General features: G+C 41.3%; 1 protein-coding gene across 2 annotated transcripts; it reads left to right on the forward strand.

The window, feature by feature from the left end:
- Window positions 1–1,524: 1,524 nt before the first annotated feature.
- LOC130457182 (uncharacterized) lies at window positions 1,525–21,985 on the forward strand. Of its 2 annotated transcripts, none has more exons than XM_056816203.1 (6): window positions 1,525–2,374; window positions 5,993–6,105; window positions 9,557–9,889; window positions 11,425–11,532; window positions 11,749–11,878; window positions 13,541–21,985. In XM_056816203.1, exons 2-6 carry the CDS (start codon window positions 6,063–6,065, stop codon window positions 13,740–13,742), a joined length of 816 nt encoding a protein of 271 aa, XP_056672181.1. In that variant the 5' UTR covers window positions 1,525–2,374; window positions 5,993–6,062; the 3' UTR covers window positions 13,743–21,985. The 2 variants fall into 2 exon arrangements, with proteins under 2 accessions (XP_056672181.1, XP_056672180.1); XM_056816202.1 differs by having other exon boundaries at window positions 1,534–2,374; window positions 5,990–6,105.
- The last annotated feature ends 702 nt before the right edge of the window (window positions 21,986–22,687 follow it).

The following is a 22,687-nucleotide window of genomic DNA, read 5'->3' on the forward strand; positions in this document are numbered from 1 at the left end:
ATTTTTATAGCAAGTGTCTCTGACAATGGCCTCATTTCTCAAATATATAGAGAACTCAGTCAAATTTATAAGAATACAAAGCATTCCCCAACTGACAAATAGTCAAAGGGTATGAATAGGAAATTCTCAGATAATAAAACTAAGCTATATTTAAGCATATGAAAAATGCTTGAAATCACTATTCATTAGAGAAATTCAAATTAAAACAACTCTAAGGTACCACTTCAAACCAGTCAGACTATCTAATATGACAAAAAAAGGAAAATGATAAATGTTGGAGGGTGTAAAGATTAAATATTGGGGGAAACTGAGGCCGGTAGAAGTTAGTTTTTCTTTGCAAGGAGTATTATATTTTTAGAGGTTTATTGAAGATTAAAATATAAAGAAAATACAAATAAGAGAGGAGTATCTAGGCCCAAAGAGCCTATTCACAACCACTCACATCTTGCCTGCTAGGTGGAGAGCCGTGTGCTTAGAAGCAGAAGCAGAAAGAAAAGAGAGCCCCCACCTAAGCTGGAGACCCTTTCAATAATCATTTGCTCTTGGCCCAGGTGAGAATTCAGTGAGATTACAAAGCATTCTGGGGAAGTGGAGCAAGGACTTCTGGGGATTGAAGTCCTGGATTCAAGTATGCATTTTTATATGGGTGTGTGGGAAAATTGTTGGTTAAGCAGAGAACCTATCTAAAGATTCTGGAGAGCAGTCTAGACCATGCCCAAAGAGTCACCAAAGTGTGTATATCCTTTGACTTATCAATAGCACATCTGGGTCTGTATTGAAATAGGTAAACAAGATGGATAGAAGGCGTTGTAGACTTGGTGGTGGTGGTATATTCCCAAAGAATACAACTCTACAGGCTTAGGCCAAAAGTCTAACTGACTCTTTTGCCTTTGGCCACTTTTGCAAGAGTCTTGCTTTCTTTCATTTTCCCTTACAGTATCCCAAAGAGATCAAAGAAAGGAGGAGAAGACCCATTTGTAGAAAAAAAAAAAAAATATATATATATATAGCACCCCTTTTTGTGGTGGCAAAGAGCTGAAGGGGAATGCCTGAACAAATTGTATGGTTGCAATAAAATGCTATAGCACCATAAGAATGACAAACAAGATGGTCACACACACACACACACACCTGGGAAAACTTATCTGAAGTGATACAAAGTACGGTGGCCAGAAATGGAAGAACGCTGTACACGGTGACAGCAATAAAGTATGAGGATCAAGAGAATGACAGTTATCAACAACGCAAGGATCTAACACAACTCTCAGAAACCAGTAAGGAAAAAGGTGATATAGAAGAAACCTACAGTCTGAATGCAAATTTAAGAACGCCATTCTTCGCTTTATTTTTTCCATGAATTTTTGTCTAGTATGATGCAACATGAGGCAGCATGGAAATACGTGGTATATATTAACACACGTACAACCTATATCAGGTTACCTTCAGGCTTAGAGAAGACAGAGTGGTGGGGTGGGAGGAAGAGAGAAAGAGAACATGGATAGCAAAATGTCAGGAAAGGATTATTGAACATTGTACCTAGGTAATCTGAGGAGGAAAAAAAAAGATTTTAAAAAAGAAAAGAAAAGAAAATCCCCTCGCCTTAGAAGAGTCAGGAGAGCTGGAGTGGAGGGGCAGGTCAGAGTTCCCTCCCTGGAGCCAAACTCTATGGGAACTTTTTCTGCAGAAATAGATAACTAAGCGGTGAGTCAAGGCTTGGCTACAGAAGAGGATGGAAGGTTTGAAAGAAGGGGGAGTGTTTGACCGGTTCTGTCTCTATTTCTCTCTCCTGGAACAGAGACAAGAGGGACGTCAAATCATGACGTCAAAAAAATAATTAAAAACAAAAGCTTTGGGAAAGAAAAGTTCGTTGTGTTCGCTGCCCTGTGCATCAGGTGGGAGGAGGGAGAAGCACGGAAGGGCGGTGTTGGAGCCGGCCCCTTTCAGTACCCCCATCCCTTTCTGGGCTGTTTCTCAATCGCTGACTCAGCTGACGAGTCTAGGCTCTTGAAAGGATTGAAAGGATTCAGCTAAAGAAAAAAGGAAGTTTGTAAGGAGAGATAAGAGTTGAGCTGTCCCGTCCACCTGGCTCAGTTGCATCAGCGAATGGTCAAGTAGTTGCGGAGCCCCGACAAACCAGGTTACTGGGGGGAAAGGAGGCTCGGGAGTGTTTCCTCCCAGCAGCTTTGTGGGCAGGAGCCTGGGCCGGCTTGAGGGATTTGGAGGCGTTTCTTGATGATGCACCTGACAAGCACGTGGGATCTCAGAGCCTGAGGAAACTGAAGGCTGGAGGAGGCAGTGTAGCTCCGACTCTGGGCGCTACCAGGAGGACTTCGAGCTCTCCGGTGTCAAGAGGTCCTTTCTGCCTGCCAAAGTGGTGAGTCTGGGGCTCGGGGAGGATCCGGGTGCTGCAAAATACTGCCAGGACAATTTGGAAAGAAGATTTGGACAGTCCTCCCAGCACTTTGCTCTTGCTGCCCCTGAAAAAGAGGTAGATCTGCCACTGCCAACCTTAGAAAGAAGCCCAAAGCATTGTAGCCAATGAGAAACTGAGAGGAAAACTACAGTGAGCAGAGTGCGAAAAGGTAGAAGACTGCGGTCATTTTCTAGTATCAGGATCAGAAAGTGTTTTCCTCCCTGGGGAAATCAAGGTGTTCAGTGACTGAGAATTTCTGTCATTCAATAGTTAGCTGCTAACTATTGTTTGAAGTTTCTGGTCTTCCAGGTCCAAAAAACTTTCTGGTTCTGTGGTACAACTTTTCCACCCCCACCTTTCCTATTGCTGTTTTGGTCATTGATTGGTAAACAGAAGAAAGAGTCCTGGCTATGAAACTAGACCGTTTGCTATTTAAAAACTGTGTTACCACAGGCAAAACATTTTACCACTCCTTCCTGCAGGGCATGGTTGGCTCCCCTTCTGCGTCCTCATCCTTCCTGGCATTCTGCCTCTACAGTTTCAGCTTCATGGAATGCTCACAGGAGCCTGCTATCTTCTCGGATTATGTTCGAGTCCAAGTTAAAGCATTCTTCGTTCCTTCTTTGAAGTCTTTTTCAACCTATCCCTAGTTTATCCATGCACCACAGCTCCAGTAAACTGTTAGGGATAAAAATTAATCTTGAATGGGGGCAGCTGGGTAGCTCAGTGGATTGTGAGCCAGGGCTAGAGATGGGAGGTCTTAAGTTCAAATGTGACCTCAGACACTTCCCAGCTGTGTGACCCCGGGCAAGTCACTTGACCCCCATTGCCTAGCCCTTACCACTCTTCTGCCTTGGAGCCAATACACAGTATTGACTCCAAGATGGAAGGTAAGGGTTTAAAAAACAAATTAATCTTGGGGGACTTTATACTAAATTTATATGTATTTGTTAGTAAAGAGAAAGTAAGAGAAGAACAAAGTTTCCAGCCTAATTTTTAAAAACCCCAGCTTAATTATTTCTGCTCCATCAGGTTGTAGATTCTCTATGGGCTGTGGTCCATTTCATATTTAGGGCCAGGAGGCCCAGCTACCAACATAGTTGGCCTGGACAAATTAAGGCCAGCCAATGGGCTGGCTTGAGTTCAGGAAGGGACTGTAGCCCAGGAGACTGAGATTCCAGATTCCCAGCCAGTCATGGTCCCTGCCACACTGCTTGCCAGAGATAGCTTACAACATAGATAAGTTCCTCAACGACTGAGAGGGCTTCTTTCACAAACCCAAAGAATGGCAGAGAGCAAGCCACAAACTAGCTGTCCAAGCTCAGCTTGAGCCCTCCCTGATGATCCTCCAAGTGGCCAAGGTTTAACCTCAGTCCCCACAGGTCACATCCCCTGATTTCTGCTAGTCAGAAATCTCTCCTGCCATGCTGACAAATTAAGGCACATGACTCTGTGACCCCTATTACCTAAGACTTCTGGGATCTGGTAGTCTCTTAGATATTTAATTCATACAAAACTGAACAATAATAATTTAATTTGGGGGCATACTCTTGGAGAATCATTTTCTAAAACTATTCAATCCCTATTGATATGTTTTATTTTTACATTACAAATAATTACACATTGCTCTCTCTTCATGAAAAGGCTCTCTCATTTTTTTTAAACTCTTCCCTTCTGCCTTACAATCAATACTGTGTATTTCCAAGGCAGAAAGTGGTAAGGCATAGCTAGACAATAGGAGTTGAGCAACTTGCCTAGGATCACACAGTTAGAACTGTCTGAGGCCAGATTTGGAGGACCTCCTGTCTCTGGACCTGCCCTCTACCCTTGTTCAACTATTTATTTTCAACATTTAAACATCTTAATATTTTTATGAAAATAGTTTTGACTTCCCTGGAAGTTTCAGGAGAGCCCAAACCACACATTGAGAACTGTTAAAGAGATTTTCTTAATCTCTCCCTCTGTCTCTTTAAGAGGCAGGAGAAGGGGATTTCTAGGTGGAGCAGAGCTGACAGAAGTCAGTGAGCCAGAGCTGAAGATTCCCTTACCAAGAAGATGAGGGGAGGGATAAGGAAGGAATCAGTTGGCAGTTAGGTCTTTGGATCTGGAGAAACAGGACATGTCTCTGCTACTGGCATTTTACTACTAACAATTGGAGAATAAAACCTTATTTAAGGAGGTCGTTGCTGGTGGCTGTTGATTTATTAGTGTAAGATAGGTAGTTAGTGAATCAGTTTTAGATAGAGTAATTTAGATAGGCCTGATCTGGACAGGCAAGAAGAACCTGTCCTCAGAAGACAGTTAGAAATAGGGTTTTAGAAATTTTAGTTAGTATTAGGCATTAAGATATAGTCATACGGTATTAGAATGATAATCTCTCTTTCCTCCTTCTCTATTTTCTATCTGTACTTCTCAAATTAAACTAAGTGTTTTATTAAACTGCTCTCCTCACTTTTATCAAATGCCTATCATTTAACCCTTACAGAACCAATAGTGGTGGCCTCAAGACTTTTTCTGACCATATACTCCTTGTAGAAAAAATTCCAGTGCTGTCTCCCAGAGACAATGCAAGACTTTGGAATATCAAATATTTAGAAAGGCTCTACCTTTTAATTTCCTAAGATTTCCTCAAGCTAAGGATCTGGACTTGACATAAAATACCTGCCATTTTCATCTACATTAAGAGTAAGACAAGAGATTTCTATTCTTGTCTTCCCAGTAGTTTTTCTTTCTTTGAGTTCTAGAATATCAACTCCTTGCTTTAGTGGTCATATTATTGTTTCAAATAATCCATCATCCATCATTTTTCTAATAGTCAACCATCCACTGATAACTAAAAAAAAGGGCTTAATTGATTCAATAATATTTAAGTAAATGAAATTTGTGATTTCAAGTCTTAGAGCCACACTCTCAGTTGCAATTATGTGCCTAGAAAACTAATACAAACCTATAAGATTAAGACATTTTCCAATGACAACAGAAAGTTATCAAAAGGAGGAATCTAAGCTATCAATAAATAGCTAAATGTGAGGAAATGCTCCAAATTATTTGTTTTAGATGGTTTTTAGTCACATCAGACTCCATATTTCCTTTTGAAATTGATGGATAAGGAAAATTTAAACTCAGGCCTTCCTGGCTCTCTATCCAGAGTCATCTAGTTACTAATTATACAAATATAGTTCAATTTTCTTCACCCCACACACTAAAATGGCTGTGAGTGATTCAAGAGATTTAAGACAGTTGGGTAACCAATGACTTCCTCTTGACTTCTTGGTCTGGACTTGCTAAATATAATCACTTGGGTGAGCTTTCACTTACCTGGAGTAGGAATACTCCTGAATGTTAGGATGAAACAGAGACAAGAAGTACACTAGAAAACATACCTCCAACAGGGAGTCCACTAAGTATTCAGGAGAATGGGAAAAGAGCTGGGACAGGAAACATAGTGATCTAGCAACAGGAGCCCCCAGTCCACTGCTCTGGGCAGAGTGTGTGCACAATGAGCCAGGGGTGGAACAAGAGTGCTAAAAGCAAGGGTCGCACAGAACAAGCCCAAACACCTATATTTGTCTTCAGCAGGGAACCTCCACAGCTCGCGGCCAAACTTCATGGGATCCAGAAGAATGAGCACCCAGTAGAAGTTATCTTCATGATGCTGAGGTTGCTGTTTCTTGGTTCCATGCTTTTGAGAGGTAAGTGATCCCAGATTCTATATGGATGAACTGAGGAGGGCCAACCAGTTGGGAGAGGGAGGTGGTAGTAACAATAGGTCTACAATGCAGTTGTTGCCTGCATGTCTTCACAATAGCTTCTCACTTCTCACTGAGCTGACTTTTTTGTTTCTGTTTCACAAATAGAAAACCTAAACCCTATTGAAGAGAAGGGGTCAGGCTGGGGCAGCTAGTCTAAAAGATGTTCTTCAATGGAGATACCCAAAAGGGTAAAATTTTACAAAATTCTTCCCTGTGCCTTAATCCTTCAGGCTTTGAAACTGATTGGATAAAGGGAAGTTGTGAAATAGTTATAAAAGAGAAGGAAGAAATGTCACAGAGTCAAAATCTATTGCATCCACATGAATTTTGCTTTAAGTGTTTTTATGTTCTTTCCTCTCTTCTGTAAAGTCTGGAAGCTATAGTCTCAATTAAGGAAAACACAGAAACTCCTATTTCCTAGATTCCCATATGCTGATGAATTCAACTGTGGTCTTTGCTGACAAATTCTTTCAGAGTATATTAGTAACTTCTTCAGCTATTTTCATCTCTCTGTATTTACTTCTGTAATAGGTAAAAATCAGGGTAGCCCTGATTTTTTTTTCAGGGATAACCATAGTTTATTTGTGCACATTTACATCAGAATTAACATTATCAAGGCTCTTGGAAATAGTGATTCTGTCACATTCATATAGTAAGGTTTTTTCAACAATATCCTTCTACTTTCCATCACCACAATATACATATATACAGGGAATGCTAAAATGTGGTCAGTAACAGCACTGTATCAATTGTTTTTCTTAATAGATATATAGAGAGATAGATATGCATATATAAATTATACACAAGATATATATGTAAAAAATCCTACACTTTAATGAGAAACATATTTCCAACATTGCTACAACTCAAAGGTAAAATTCAAAAAAATACTTTTGGTATATAAAAGCATATCATATAGTTCAAACTCCAGTGAAGTGCTTTAGTTTCCTCTTACCTACAAAATAGTGGACAACATTATTGCATAACTGGCCCCAAAATTAGGTATTGGACTGTTGAGAACCATAGCAACTGTCCTCTTCCTGGCTCAATAATGCACCCGTCTTTTTCCCCTTGTCTAAGATTTCCATCTCAGATATTCATTACCTTTTTTTAACCACAATACTACTAGCACTGAGTAATGTTCTCAGTGCTAGTTCAGTCTTTCAACTGCCAGCACCACATCCCTTAGTCACTTACACAAGCTCTGACTCTAACCTACTCAAAGGTAGCCCATCCTCAGTCTGCCACTTGACTCCTTACTACATATACACTTTCATAATCACAAGCTCTATGGAGATCTAGGGGTATGCTGAACAATTTATTCCTCATGAATAAATTGCATTCTCTCTCATCAATAAATTGCTTTGAGTTCTCCACTCCAATTCATCATACTTTAGCTTAATTTTTCAATGAACTAGAGAATTGTCCTTTGCCATTAGTAATAACACTCATCTGTATTTAAATATTAAATTCCTACTTTATTGACAAATGAACAACAAGAAACATGTATATGTACATACATATATGTTGCAGTAGATTGAATATAGCTAAAGTCATTTCAGAATACCAATAACTCACTTCTCTTCACCTCACTGGAAATATAAACTTAAATCCTTCAGTTCACTCATTAGCATCTTTTTAACATTTCTCCTCAAGATTAGTCTCCCCCATTCCTGTGGTTTTCTTTTCATCAATGAAAGAAAAGCCTTCTACCTTCTCTCAAACTCTTAAGAAAACCCTCTATATTTCTAGTTAACTTTCAATTAGATATTTTAGATATGGAACTCTTATCACAAGTACAAAGATTCTTTTCCTACATGGCTTTTATCCCCATCTAATTTCAATTGCATTGGATTTGCTTATGAAAAACCTTTTCATTATATTTAAGCAAAATTGCCCTTTGTGTTTTCTGTGATCCCCTCTGTCAAGAGGAAAATTTACTAAATAATAATTTATTTATGGACAACACTAGCATATGCCAATAAAAGAGATCAATGATCCCTAAGTAATCAAAGACACACTTTACAATCAGAACAGATTTTTGTATGGTTTTATGGTTACCTAAGATCCAATGACACAAACTAAACTAAGACTGCAACTGGTCTATATTAGAAGCTAGCATGGGGTCACATTCTGCTGACTTGCCAGAGTGGAGGAGGCCAAAATGTACAGCCACAGGGAGAAGAGCAGGTCAACATCTTCTGGAAATTTCAAAACCCAAAGCCTCCCACAAGAGATAAATCTATTGTTAGGGAAAAGATCTCCTAACCAGGTGAATCATCCTCCATTTATCTTCTCTGTCTCCCTAAAGAGGCAGGTCTGGTCTCAGTTGTGAACACAATCTCCTATCAACTCTCCTACAAACTTTCCTAGCAAGGCCTATACAAAATGAATCCAAATCTAAACACAAGAAATTGATTACAGTGGATACTAAAACTCATCCATTAATCAAGCAGTAATCAATTATAAATTTCACACCCCTATCGTTTGATCATGAATTCTTTCCTCATCCATCAATGTGAGAGGCAAACTCCTACTTGTTCTTAATTTTTTTTTTATACCCTTACCTTCCATCCTGGAATCAATACTGTGATAAATTGGTTCCAGAAGGCAGAAGATGGGGAAGGGATAGACAATTGGAGTATGTCAGAGCTCCAGTGTCACAGAGCTTGGAAGTGTTTGAGACCAGATTTGATTTTAGGTCCTCTTGACTCCTTATAATATCATTCTTTATGTTTAAATCATATACTCATTTTGACCTTATCGTGGTATAGGGTATGAGATAATGATCTACACCTAATTTTTTTCCATACTGTTTTTCAGTGTCCCCCATACTTTTTTTCAAATAGTAAGTTCTTATCCCAAAAGCTGGAATTTTGGGGTTTATCAAACACTAGATTGCTGAGTTCATTTATCCCTGATCCATCCCCTTCTGTTTCTTAGCCAGTACCAAATTGTTTTGATGATTATTGCTTTATTGTACAGTTTAAGATCTGGTACTGCAAGGCCACCATCCTTCACATTTTTTTCATTAGTTCGCTTGATATTCTTCATGTAGCCTCCTTTCCTTCTTTGCTCTCTGTCTCTTTCTATTTTTCCTTCTCAATCTCCTGGAAGTTCTACTAAAAGCATAATCTCTGCCACCTCCTTCCCGATTCCTTGCTTATTCCTACCTCACAGGGTGATCAGGAGCATGGTGCAGCCTTCAACAGGAATGAAGACTGGAGAAGGCTCAGGTTTGGAGAAGTCAATGACTTCAAATTCACTCATGACTCTCACATGCCTCTGGGACATGCAAGTGGTTCTTGGACATGGGATTCCCTGGTCCATCCCAGGTGAGTATGGCCACTCTTACTGTACTCTGATGAGTCTCACTTCTATCCTGACACAGGCACCATTGTCTCAGCAGTGGAGATATCCTCTCTGAACGGGACCGTGGGAAAATCTATCCTGCTCTGTATAGCCACAGATTATGGAAATGAGACTCGGTCAATTGAATGGATTGATAAGACTCGCAATCAACTCCTGTTCAGGATCCAGCCAGGGGAAACTGAGTCAAACTGGACTACCGCCCAGGACACATACAAAGGGAGGCTGTCTGTACATGATATGCGTTGTCTGAAGATTGAGAATCTGACCTCTGAAGACAGTGGTCTCTATGAAGTAGAAATCAAGTTGAACACTGGAGAAATAAAACCTCAGATCTTCAATGTGACTGTGTCTGGTAGGAAACTTTCTCATCCCAGCAGAGAACCAGATGGGTTTTCAGCCCACCCTCCCCTCAGCTATTAACAACCTTCTTCTACTCTGCCACATTCAGAGCTTTCCAAAATCTGTCTTGCCTCCAACTTTGTCCTTTGAAAAGAGAAGGAGAAAGGAAGCTATTCTATGTTGTAGTAAGATAGAAGGTAGAAAACAGCCTGGAGAAACCTTCTCAATTTCACCTATTTGAAGGAAGGAAAGTGAGGCAAGCCACTTACCCCTGTTTGCCTCAGTTTTCTCATCTGCAAAATGAACTAGAGAAGGAAAGCCCCTCTGTCCCTTGGTTTGGCTTTCCTGTCAGAAGCCAGTGAATAAACTGGGCTAACTGAAAGACAGCTTGACTTTCTCTGGAAAGAAGTCAGTCTCACTGAGCTAATCAGTCACTCATTCCTACCCCAATTCCTTTCTTGTAGGCAAATTTCCCTACCCTATGGTTTGAAAGGGCTCCAGAATGGGGGGGGGGGGGGGAGGGGGAGGGACATTGTCACTGCTATGAGGACCCTGGTTCTTTTCTTTTTTTTGTAAATTTCATTTAGTCAATTTAGAACATTATTCCTCAGTTACAAGAATCATATTCTTTCCCTCCCTCCCCTCCCCCACCCCCATAGCCAACATGCAATTCCTCTGGGTATTACATGTGTCCCTGATCAGAACGTATTTCCACATTGTTGATGTTTGCACTAGGATGATCATTTGTAGTCGACATCCCCAATCATATCCCCCTCTTCCCATGTAATCAAGCAGTTGTTTTCTTCAGCGTTTCTACTCCCACAGTTTTTCCTCTGAATGTGGATGGATAGTGTTCTTTCTCATAGATCCCTCTGGGTTGTTCAGGACCACTACATGGCCACTAATGAAGTCCATTACATTCGATTGTACCACAGTGTATCAGTCTCTGTGTACAATGTTCTCCTGGTTCTACTCCTTTCGCTCTGCATCACTTCCTGGAGGTTGTTCCAGTCGCCATGGAATTCCTCCTGTTCATTATTTCTTTGAGCACAATAGTATTCCATCACCAACATATACCACAATTTGTTCAGCCATTCCCCAATTGAAGGGCATCCATGATGCTAAGAGAAGATAGAGGAGATGGAGAGGATGGACTAGAGGAAAGAGTAAAGGACCTGAGAGAGAAGGGAAGGTTCCTGGGGAGATGTTAAGGAAGTAGTTCAGGTACTGAATAAACACTGGACGATACCTAAATCCTTTCTAATCTGATATTAATTCATATCTCCTCTGGTCCTCCCCTCTTTTTCTATGCCCTCTCTTGAAAACACCCAAGCCTTTGCCTTCTTTGCCCTCTTTCTCTCCCAGTTCTTTCCTTCTCAATCTCCTGGAAGTTCTACGAAGAGTATAATCTCTGCCAGTCTCCATCCCTGTTCCCTAATTGTTCCCACCCCACATGCTACCTTCAGCCTACCTCCATCTACCACCTAGTTCTCAATCCACCTTCCAAGTCACAGACTGATTCTTGTTCGTCCTGACTTATTTTTCTAGGCACTGTGACTACAGAATCCAACATGAAACCACGGAATTACTGGATCTCAATTGGCATTCCAGTGATCTGTGTTGTCCTCCTAGGGATCAGAGTCCTGCTGTGTAAAGGTAAAGTTTGCTCTTGGAAATTTCTAGGTCACCTGAAAAATCCAGGAGGATGAGAGTGCTGGGGCAATGGGGATGGGGGAGAATTACACTGGTTTTACTTTGGGGAGCAAAAGAGAGATGGAGGGCCTTGAGCCCTGGATATTCTATTCAGTGGTCTAGCTTCATGGAAGGGTTATGACCAGCCTGTTCTTTGATAGTGACTCTTCTCATCTCTAGGCTTTTTCAAAAAAAGAAAAACGCCACAAGTGCAAAATCTCAAGGATGAGAGAAGACTAGAGGAGGGAAGGGCAGCTTATCCAAATGATTTCCCTTCACATCAAGAATTCCAGATTAAGGAAACATACAGGTAAGACCATTTGTTACTTCACACACACACACACACACACACACACACACACACACACAAGCAAAGGCAAGAATGAAGCCAATCAAATTTATGCAGGGAGAAGAACAAGATCTTGTCTCTTGGTCTTAGTATTACTCTTTTGTCTTTCCTTCCTTAAATTCATTTGCATTAATTTAGAGAATGAAAAACTGATCCTGAGAGCCCTTGACAGTTTTCTGAAAGGGTATCCTCTAAACGGACAGTGATACAGTGCATTTGAGCAATCAGAAAGTAAGCAGGAGGCAGCTGGGTGGCTCAGTAGATTGAAATCCAGGCCTAGATATAGGAGAGGTTGTCCTGCATTCAAATATAACCTCAGACACTTCCTAGTTATGTGACCCTAGACAAGTCACTTAACCTCCATTGCCTAGTTTTTGCTGCTCTTCTGCCTTGGAATGATTATATAGTATTGGAAGGAAGGAAGAAAGGGAAAGAGGAATGAAGGAAGGGAGGGGGGAAGGGAGGAACAGAGGGGGAGGATGAGGAGAGGGAGGGACAAAGTGCCTGCTATATTCCAGGCTTTGAGCTAAGAGTTTTATAATGTATCATTTGATCCTCACAACGGCCCTTAGAGTTATGTGCATTATTATTCCAATATCACAGTTGTTGAAACTGAGGAAAACAAATTTAAGCAACGGTTAAATGACTTGCCCAGGGTCACACAGATATTAAAGTGTCTGAGCCATATTTCAACTCAGGTTTTCCTGAATGTCAGGCCCAGGGTAGTAGCTACGGTAAGAAAAAAAAGAGTGGAGAAGACAGGAAGAATGGGAGATGGAGGGAGATAGTCTGTCAATCAACAAACATTTATTAACCCCTTATTTGGTGCTAAGCATGATGCTAAAAACTGGAGGTACAAAAAAGCAAACACATTTTTTTTTCACACTCAAAAAAGCACACACCCTAGTAGGAGAGAGAATGTATGAACAAGTGTGCAAAACAGGATTTACATAGGGAAAGTTAAAGATAATCTCAGAGAGAAGACACTAGCTCTAAGAAGGGGAAACCTAGGGTATGAAAGAGGGAGATGGGCAGTGTGGTAACCGTCCCCCTACTTCTTCAACCTACCAAGCCAAGCACAGCCTGGAAAAGAAGAGAAACTCCATTACATGGGAAGGGCCCTATTCTTTCCCAATCATTGAAGACCTAGAAGAGTCAGCAGTTCTACCCTCACTCACTCCCCCCATCCATCCATCCCTCCCTATCTCTCCCTCCTATCTCTCTCTGTCTCTCAATACATAAAGTCAGTGACTTGGGGATGAACTGTTCTCTTCATATCTTATATGGACAAAGCCAGAGTTATCTTTACAGATAGGTTGGTGCAAAGAAAGGAATGGAAGAAGCCTAAAATATAAATTAATTGGGACTGCAATCATATCTCCTAAAACAAGTTTGTCCCATTAACATCCTCCCTTAACATTCACTTTTTTTCCAGATGTAATTCTGGTAAGATGCCCATATATTCAAAGCTGCCAACTACCTAAGTTGTGAGGATCACATGAGATCCTGGGAATCTGCCCAGCTTCATGGGAGGGGGTTACCAGATTAATTTCCACCCAACATCCCAACCAGCCAGAGCTTTCTCACATTTCATGTGCCCAATTTTTATTTCTCATCTAATAGAGCCTGTAAAAATGAACTCCCAACCCTTGAAGGAAATTCTCCTGTGGAAAGTCTTTCTTCTTCTTGGGATCCTCTCCTGGACACTAGTCACCCTGGACAGACTGAAGGGAGCCAACCTGAGAAGTACAAGGTCAACATGTCTCAATCAGACTGCCTACTGCCCCCCATCCATTCCTCAGGTTCCTCAGGCTCTGGGGCATAATGGGCATAATCTAGACCCATGGTGGCAAACCTATAGCACTGTCAACATGGAATCTAGGAATCCCAAACTTGTTTCCTAGTGAGATCTGATGAACCCCAATTTTCAGGACTAGCTTATAGATTGGAGACCCTAAAGCTTGTACTTGTTCCCTGTTCCCATGAGGAATCTACCCTGAAGGGAAACGATAATCCTGGTTGCGTGAGATAAACATATGATAAGGACCATCTTTGTTTTAGGTAGTCTCCCCTATTGTATTAGAACCTTTCTCAGGAAGGTCAGACCTGGGCATGAACCATCCTTTAGTAACCATTGTAAGCAGCCCCCTTCTCTTGCACCCTAGCTTCTAGCTATGATTGTATCTTGTCAGTGTAGTTTGAACACTCCCATTTTCCTTGTAGCCATAGTGATGTCAATCACCTTTCCCTGCCCCTAGATTTCCCAAAGGGCATATAGGTTCCCCAAGTTCTTTTGTTCCCTGGAGTCCATCCTGAGTCAGTGGCACTCCTGGGGGCTAGTGACAAGGGCATCTTGACTCTTGGTGTTATGGGCAAGAAGGATACCTTTGGGGTTCGGGAAGGATACCTTTTGCAGGCATGCAATAACTCCAAAACTTAGCTTAAAAACAAAAAGCGATTTATTAATTTAGAGAGTAATATTGAGAGTGGCCAGGTGTTGTGGTGAAAATTTTACCTTTTAAGATTGTTATAATATTGAACAATGGTGCCAAGGAATTTACTTATGAAATTCCTAAAATGAAACACTCAAGTCAGAATGGAGTTTATGGAGGTTTCATCACAATGGGAGTAGGGAAAAGGAAAGGGAGAGAAGGAGAGAGGAGAAAAAGAAAAGGGTTTACTCAACCTCTGTAGCAGTCCACACCTGTCTAGGGGCAAGGGAAACAGTATGTACAGATTGTCTTAGAAGAGAGCATGCTCAGTCTTGAGCATGCTCAGTCTTGCACATGGCTGGGAAAGCCTCTGACCCTTGACCCCAGCTTCCCCCAGGTCAGGCAGAAAAACAGGTTTCTTTGTGTTCACCTGGCTAAGAAAACCACACCTATACCTTGTCATTAACCAATGCTAATTAAATACAGCCACAGCAAGCTCCACCTTTCCTCTTCCTCTCTCTTCCCCTCTCTCTCTCTTCCCCTTTTCCTCTCTTCCAGCTCACACTGATGCCTGTCCTTGCTGGAGCCTGACCTCTGGCCAGGCTCTATCTTTAATCCTTCTCTATCTCTCTCACCTGGGACCTGGCCTTCGGCCAGACACTTTCTTTTCTCTATCATCTCTCCGACCTGTGTGGTATTAAGTTTGGATCACTGGACAGAAATACGCCTTTGGAATAGTCCACTGATCAGAGTTTTGCAGTGGCTCATTGATAATTAATAAGGCCTGGATTTCTGACTCATTCCTGCCACCTCATATCTATAATTTGGTTCCGCCATCCCCCTCATGGTATCTAAAACTTCTATCCTTCCTCTATCTTCCTACCTTAAAGCTTCTCTCCCCTTGGGAAGCTTTAACCTCTGACCAAGGCAGAGGGAGCTTAGGCCCAAAGGGCCAAGGTGGAAAGGAATCAGTCCTTGACTCACGTGACCGATCTGAAGGGAAGCTTTCTGCGGGCCTCCTCCCTGTCCAAGCTCCTAACACGAGCTAGCATCTCGCTCTGTCCACAGGAAGTGAGCGAATTCCAGAGGCTGCTTTCTCCATCACTTCCTGTGCCTCACAAGTGCCAATGGTGGCTCAAGCTTGGCTTAGGACAGCCCAGGTGGGCAGTTAGTTATTTGATTTGTCATTGACTAGCACATGCCCGTGTAGTGTGGGTGTGCACAATTTTGGGTGCTAGACCAAGATGGAGATTTTTAAAATTCACAATCCCCCCTGATGATGATTGGGGGACTAGTCTCCCCAATTGATCACTAAACATAAGCGTACTGCACCCCCAAAAATTCTAACTGTTAAGTGTATACAAACATTTTTACCCACTAAGAGGAAAACTATAATAGTTGTAGATATGGAGAAATAGAGGAGAGAGAATGACAGCAAACCAATGTTTTGCTGGGCACATTGACAAAAGCCAATTAGGGGGCAGTCCCCTTTGGCATAAGAGTGTACATTCAAAAAATGTTCAATCAACCATACCCCAAGGTTCATTCTGGATCTTCCTGTAGTGAAAAGGTTTAGATATCTTTCTGCAAACATTTCATTCTCTGGATTCAGTTAGTTAGCAAGCTTCTTCTCTGAAGATCTATCTCGAACAAAATTTAAATCTTGGATTTTATGAAATACAATCCCCCCTGAAGAAAGTGTTGAAAAAAAAAAACACTGAGTCCAGCTAAGGCTGCAAGGTTTAGTCATGAGGGTGTGGGTTAATCCAAAAGGAAAACAAAACAAAATAAAAAGCAAAAGAAGAAAAAGGGAAAAAAATTAAGGGAAAATATATACCCTTTATATATACATATATTTATATTAAAGAAGAATTCAAAATCAGTATCAAAATATCAAAAAATCTATATATACAAGATTTTGAAACAGCAAGAATAATAAAAAAAATTTTTTTATTATTTTTTTTACAGGCCCCTATATTAGGGTCCGGTTAAGTAATTTCTAATCCCACAAGTCTGTAGGACAGAATGCAGCAAATTTCACTTACCCATTTGCAGCCAAGGCTACAGGAAGTTGCCATACTATAGGAAAGAAAAAAGGACCAGATTCTTATTTTTATAGGGAAGTGTCATTTCCTCATCTAATTTTACCTTCATTCTCAGGGATGGAGAGAGCCAGGATGGTAGCCAACCTTTGGTACTTGTCTGTAGGTATTTTCACGAAGAGTGTGGATACAAGGAAGGCCTACATTTAACATCTGTCAAGTGGCGCAACCCCGAGTCTCACACTGGGTTCAAGTCCTTAGTATTGGCTTAGAAATGCATTGGTCTTTGATTTTTAGACCTGTGAGCTCTTTTGGCATTATCCAGGTCACCTCTGTGCTCCTTTTTGATCCCATTCCTAGAATCAGACACAAACATTAATCATAGTCCCACAACAATTATCAATAAATGGCAGGTTCCCATAGTCTAAAGCTGTTTGGGTGAGTATTAATAATAATAGCAAGTATATATATTTAAACTAATATTGTAAAATAAAATTAATATTGATTGTATGTACCTTAAGTACATAGAAATGAGAAAAATGGGGAAAATAAAATATTATAAAAAATAAGAAAATAAGAAAAAGAAAACAGGAAAAAAGAAAAAAAATTAAATTTAGGAATTCAGTGTGTCAAAAGCAGAATAAAATAGTTCCACGTGTCAATGGGTAGTTATCTTCAATGCATGTATAGGATACAGTCAATCAGTCTCAACAGAAGATGCTCTCTTTACATGTGAGCAGTGAATCCAAGAGTCCTTTTCTCCAACCTTTATAGATGATGGAATAGTTAACAATATTTGGACTGGTCCTTCCCAGGAAGGCTGAGTTGCTCCTGTACGCTGGAAGTTCTTAATATAAACTTTGTCTCCTGGGTTCAGGTCATGAAGTGAGAAGTCTAGTGGTCCGGCTTGTACTGCAGCCCCGGATTCATGTAGCTCATGCAGTTTGTGCTGTAATTCCTGTATATAGGAAGCAATAGTAGTATCTCCCCCTAATAGAGATGTGTAAGCCAGGGAGAAAGGCTTAGCCTGTATAGGCAGATGTCCAAAAAGCATCTCAAATGACGAGATGTGTAGGTCTCCTCTAGGCCTGCTTCTAAGATAAAATAGGGCCAGAGGGGGAATTTCAGGCCATTTTAAATGGGTCTCAGTGCATAATTTTCCAATCATAGTTTTAAGTTCTTTATTCATCCTCTCAACTTGGCCTGAACTCTGGGGATGATATGGAACATGGAATTTGGGAGTTATCCCCAAGCAAGAATATATCTGGTTTAGAACAGAATCAGTAAAATCATTCCCCCTATCAGAATCAATACGTGCTGGCTGGCCAAAGCGAGGAATAATTTCTTTTAAAAGCTCCTTAGCAACAAAAGCTGCTGTGGCTTGGGCTGTAGGAAATGCTTCCAGCCATTTGGTCAGTTGGTCTACTATGACCAGACAAAATTTATATTGTCCAGCCTTTGGCATTGTTATAAAAGCTATCTGCAGGTGCTCAAAAGGTGTGTAAGCCAGAGGACACCCACCAAAGGCTTTGCCACAAAAGGCATGTTGGTTATATGCCTGGCAGTTAGAGCAGGCTGAACACACTTTAGAGCCTATGGTAGTTATACCACGGGCAATCCATACTCTCTTAACAGAGTCCACGATGCCCTGGGTACCAAAGTGGCCATTATTATTAACAGATTGGCAAATTTGGTGATAGAAACTTCTGGGGAGCAGGGGTTTTCCTTCAGGTGACACCCAGACTCCATTGATCTGTTTTGCTTTGAATTTTTGTTTCCATTTTTCTACTTCCTTCTCATTATAGGAGAGTGATAAATTTAAGTCATCAGTAGTTGTTAATGTTAAAAGTAATTCAGGCCCTTCTATGGCTGCTAGCTTTGCAGCAACATCTACTCGGTCATTTCCCCTAGAAACAGGGTCGGTGCCACCTGTATGGGCTGAGCAATGAACTACAGCTAGGGCTTCAGGCAGTTTGAGAGCAGAAAGAACTTCATTAATAATTTCAGCATTAGGGGGCAGCTGGGTGGCTCAGTGGATTGAGAGCCAGGCCTAGAGATGGGAGGTCCTAGGTTCAACCTGGCCTCAGACACTTCCTAGCTGTGTGTCCCTGGGCAAGTCACTTGACCCCCATTGCCTAGCCCTTACCACTCTTCTGCCTTGGAGCCAATACACAGTATTGACTCCAAGACGGAAGGTAAGGGTTTAAATAAATAAATAAATAAATAATTTCAGCATTAGCTATGGATTTTCCAGCTGAGGTTAAAAATCCTCTCTGGAGCCATAACATTCCGACTGAGTGACAAATGCCAAAAGCATATCTAGATTCTGTATAAATTGTTGCCCTTTTATCCTTGGCAATTATACAGGCATGTTTCAGGGCTATGAGTTCTTCCCCTTGAACTCTAATATTAGAGTGCAGTGAAGCTGACCACTCAGTGGCAAATTCTGTGACTACAGCAGCTCCACTGTAGCGTATGCCATCCCTCATGAAAGAAGAACCATCAGTAAATAAGATCAGGTCTGAGTTCTTTAAGGGAGTGTCCAGGAGATCATCTCAAGGTTTCTCTGCCATGGACACTAGTGTTTCACAACTGTGTAATGGTTCTCCTGAAGTTGGTAAGTCTGGAAGCAAGGTGGCAGGATTAAGGATTGTACAGTGTTTTAGAGTAATATTTTCATTATTTAGCAAGGTTATTTCATACCTTGTAATTCGCTAATCAGAAAATGCCTGTGTTCTCTGTCTTAGCAATAATGCTTCTACCTCGTGTGGACACATAATTGTTAGTGGGCATCCTAATACTAGATCAACGGTTTTTGTCACTAGTAAAGCAGTAGCAGCCATGCCTCTAAGGCATGGTGGTGCTCCTGAAGCTATTGGGTCCAGCTGGGCTGAATAATAAGCAACTGGACGCTGAGAAGGCCCCAGAGTCTGAGTTAAAACTTCTGAGGCTACTCCTCTTCGCTCATGTACTTAGAAAGTAAATGGCTTGTTGTAATCTGGGATGCCTAGAGCAGGGGCAGATAGGATAGCCTTTTTTAGCTCTGATAGAGCTGACATGTGTTCAGGCTCTAATTTGAGTGGTTCAGGGACTGCATCCCTTGTTAGTGCTATAAGAGGTTTAGTAATTTCCCCATAACAAGGAATCCATCGTCTGCAAAACCCTGTTGCTCCCAGAATTGCTCTTAACTGTTTTTTAGTAGTAGGAGCTCTCAATTTTTGAATATTCTCAATTCGCTTGGGAGAAATAGAGCAGGCACCAGCTGTCAGAATGAACCCCAAATATTCTACTTTGGGGAGACACCACTGAACTTTATCCTTCGAGATCTTATGACCTCTTTTGTGCAATTCCAAAAGAAGGTGTTTACTATCTTCCTGACATGCTTCTGCATCCACGGAAGCCAAGAGTAGGTCATCTACCTATTTTATTAATTTGCTGTTTTTAAATTTTATATTATCTGTATCTTGTCCCAAAATTTGTGCAAATAAGGTCGGACTTTTTACATAACCCTGGGGCAGACGACTCCAGGAATATTGTATGCCATTCCAGGTGAAAGCAAAAATATGCCTCGAGTTCTCATGTATGGGTATAGAAAAGAAGGCTGAGCACAAGTCTACTACTGTAAAGTATGTAGCTGTGCTAGGAATAGAAGAAATAATAGTATTGATATTGGGAACTATGGAGTGTCTCTTTATAACATGATTGTTCACAGCCCTCAAATCCTGTACGAATCTATAGAGGTGTTTGCCATCAGGCCCCATTTTTGGTTTTTTAATGGGGAGGATGGGCGTGTTGTATTCAGATTTACAAGGGAAAATTATTCCTTGGTCAATTAAAGAATTTATTATTGGGGTAATGCCCTCCATTGCCTCCTTGGAAAGAGGATACTGAGGAATGCAAGGAGGTGGGCTGGATTTAGTTTTTATTTGCACGGGAGCAGCTGATTTAAGTAAGCCTACATCAGTAGAAGATGTGGCCCAAAGGGACTCTGGTATATCTGTAGGTATTTCAAAGGTGGGAGGCTCCTTTGCCTCCTGGCTCTCTGAGAGAAATACAGGGAGTAAATTTAAGGTTTCCTCGGGCACTTCTAATGAGAGGGAGCCATCTGGGGCGCACATTGTTGTGGCTTGTAATTTGCATAGTAAATCTCTCCCCAGCAAATTTGTGGGGGATCCAGGCATTAAAAGAAAAGAATGTTCAACAGTTAGGGGTCCCACATGTACCATGCGAGGAGAAAGTTTTGGGACCTTTAACGGTTTTCCTGAAACACCTACTACATTTAAGGAGCCAATAGAATCACATTTCTCATCTGGTTTGCTTACTAGAACTGACCTAGATGCTCTGGTGTCTAAAAGACAGTCATAGTATGAATTTCCTACCTTTAAAGTGACATGAGGATCCTTACTGGTCAGGGGGGAATATACAGGGATTATTGGCATTAAAATATCAGGGTCTGGAAAATCAAAGGTCTCATTCTTTGATTCCAAGGCCCTCACCCCCCCTTCACACCTTCATAAAGATGCTTGGGCAGTTTTTTGGGACCCTCCACGCTGTTGGGGGTGTTCACCCTGAGGGTAGCATGGTCGAGCTCCATTTCTTATATATTGTTGTTGGGCATTTTTTGGGGTATTATCATTTTCTGTATTTTGAGCACTGTTATTTTCATTGGCATTGTGATTCCTATAGTTATTATTCCTAAAGGTGTTTTATTTCCATTTTTCCGTAGCCAGCTCCTACAGACCATTGTTGCATGGCCTCTCTTCCCACAGAAGAGGCATATTAAGGGGTTTGTTAATTATTTATCTGTGGATTCCTGCAAAGGGGCCATGGTCTCTCCCGTACTTTTCAATTTTTCCTTTAAAATTTCAATTTCTTTTTTTTTTAAGTCTGCCACTGATGTATTGTGTGTCTCAGGTTTTTTGTAAGATTCTTGTAGGCATATGTTGCTACTTTCCTCAGTTCTTCGAGGTCCATAGACTCCCAGTTGGGTCAGCTAGTTTCAAAGTAGTCTTTTACTGCTAAACAACAATTGCTAACGAATTATCTGTGTATATGTTTAATGTCCTTTTCTCTGATAAAATCAAGGTCCATATATGTATGTCCTATGTCAATAAGTCTGTCCATAAAGTGGGAGGGGGTCTCATCAATTCCCTGTCAGAACTGTTCAAATTTTTCCCATGCATCAGGGCTATCAGAGCAGTCTCTCATGGCTCTTAATAGTGCATCTCTGGCCAGGACTAGTTTTGTGTGATCTTGTGTAATATTGGGGTTCCAGTGTAAATCTACAGTTGGCCAGTGATGAGCTCCTCTACCGCTTTTCTTATTAGTTAGAGAGATGACATTATTTTTCTCTCTTTGTCAGAAATGTATCTAACAAATTTTCCACATCCAACCAAGAAGGGTCAAAGTTTCTGAATATGTTCTCTAATTTTTCTATAACCAATACTGGTTCTGCCTCAAATGATGGAACATTTTGTTTGAATGTTTCTGAATCATCAGTTTTAAAAGATGTATAGTGTCTTACAGACACCAAGTTCCCTTCTTTATTAAAGGTGGGTACTTCCCTCAATGGAAATAAACTTCTGTCTAAATTATCTGGTGTTACTGTTTCTAGGCTACTTGCTCTGTTTTCAGTGGGGTAGGTAAGAGAAGGGAAAAGGTTAGGATTATTGGGTGTCTGGGCATGAGGGTTGGGGATGGGAGTATGAGAATGGGTGTGGGGAAGGGCAGAGGGAAGGGCCAGGGGAAGGTCCTGGGGTGAGGGCCGAGGGGAGGGCCACGACCAGAACAGGGGGTGGGACTGAGGGGGCAAGGTAGGAGGCATGAACAGAGGGAGGGGACAGGGGGGAGGGGCTGGGTGGTCAGGAGGGGGAGGAGCTTGTTGGTGTGAGGGGGCTCCTATTTGAGCCAAATTGTTTTGAGCAGGGTGGGTCAGCGAGATAAATCACTCCTATTGCGGGATGTTCTTAATTCCCTTTCAGTGTTTTGCAGGAAGGTTTTTATCTCTCCCCATTTTTCATCCTGTTCCTCCAATCATTGACTAACAAAAGTATTGTGTTCCTTAATTTGTTTAGTAATAAAAGGAACAAGCGAGTGTTCTCTCTTAGAGGAGATTAGGTATATTATTACAAGTACAGTAATTACAATCCCAAGGAAGATGAATATAAGGGTCACCAAGAGGCTTATAGTTTCTGAGAAAAACCATCCTATAGGAACACCTATTAAGACACCTATGCACTTGGTTATTGAACTTATAAGCCAATTTCGAAGCAAATCATGCACTGGTTGAAGCCACA

This window comes from Monodelphis domestica, chromosome 2 (assembly GCF_027887165.1).
Source record: "Monodelphis domestica isolate mMonDom1 chromosome 2, mMonDom1.pri, whole genome shotgun sequence".
Lineage (NCBI taxonomy): Eukaryota > Metazoa > Chordata > Mammalia > Didelphimorphia > Didelphidae > Monodelphis > Monodelphis domestica.

Coding starts and splice junctions, on each gene's coding strand:
- LOC130457182 (XM_056816203.1), top strand. CDS start 6,063: ATGATGCTGAGGTTGCTGTTTCTTGGTTCCATGCTTTTGAGAG. Junction 6,106..9,556: donor TGGTTCCATGCTTTTGAGAG/GTAAGTGATCCC, acceptor ATCCTGACACAG/GCACCATTGTCTCAGCAGTG. Junction 11,879..13,540: donor CAGATTAAGGAAACATACAG/GTAAGACCATTT, acceptor CTCATCTAATAG/AGCCTGTAAAAATGAACTCC.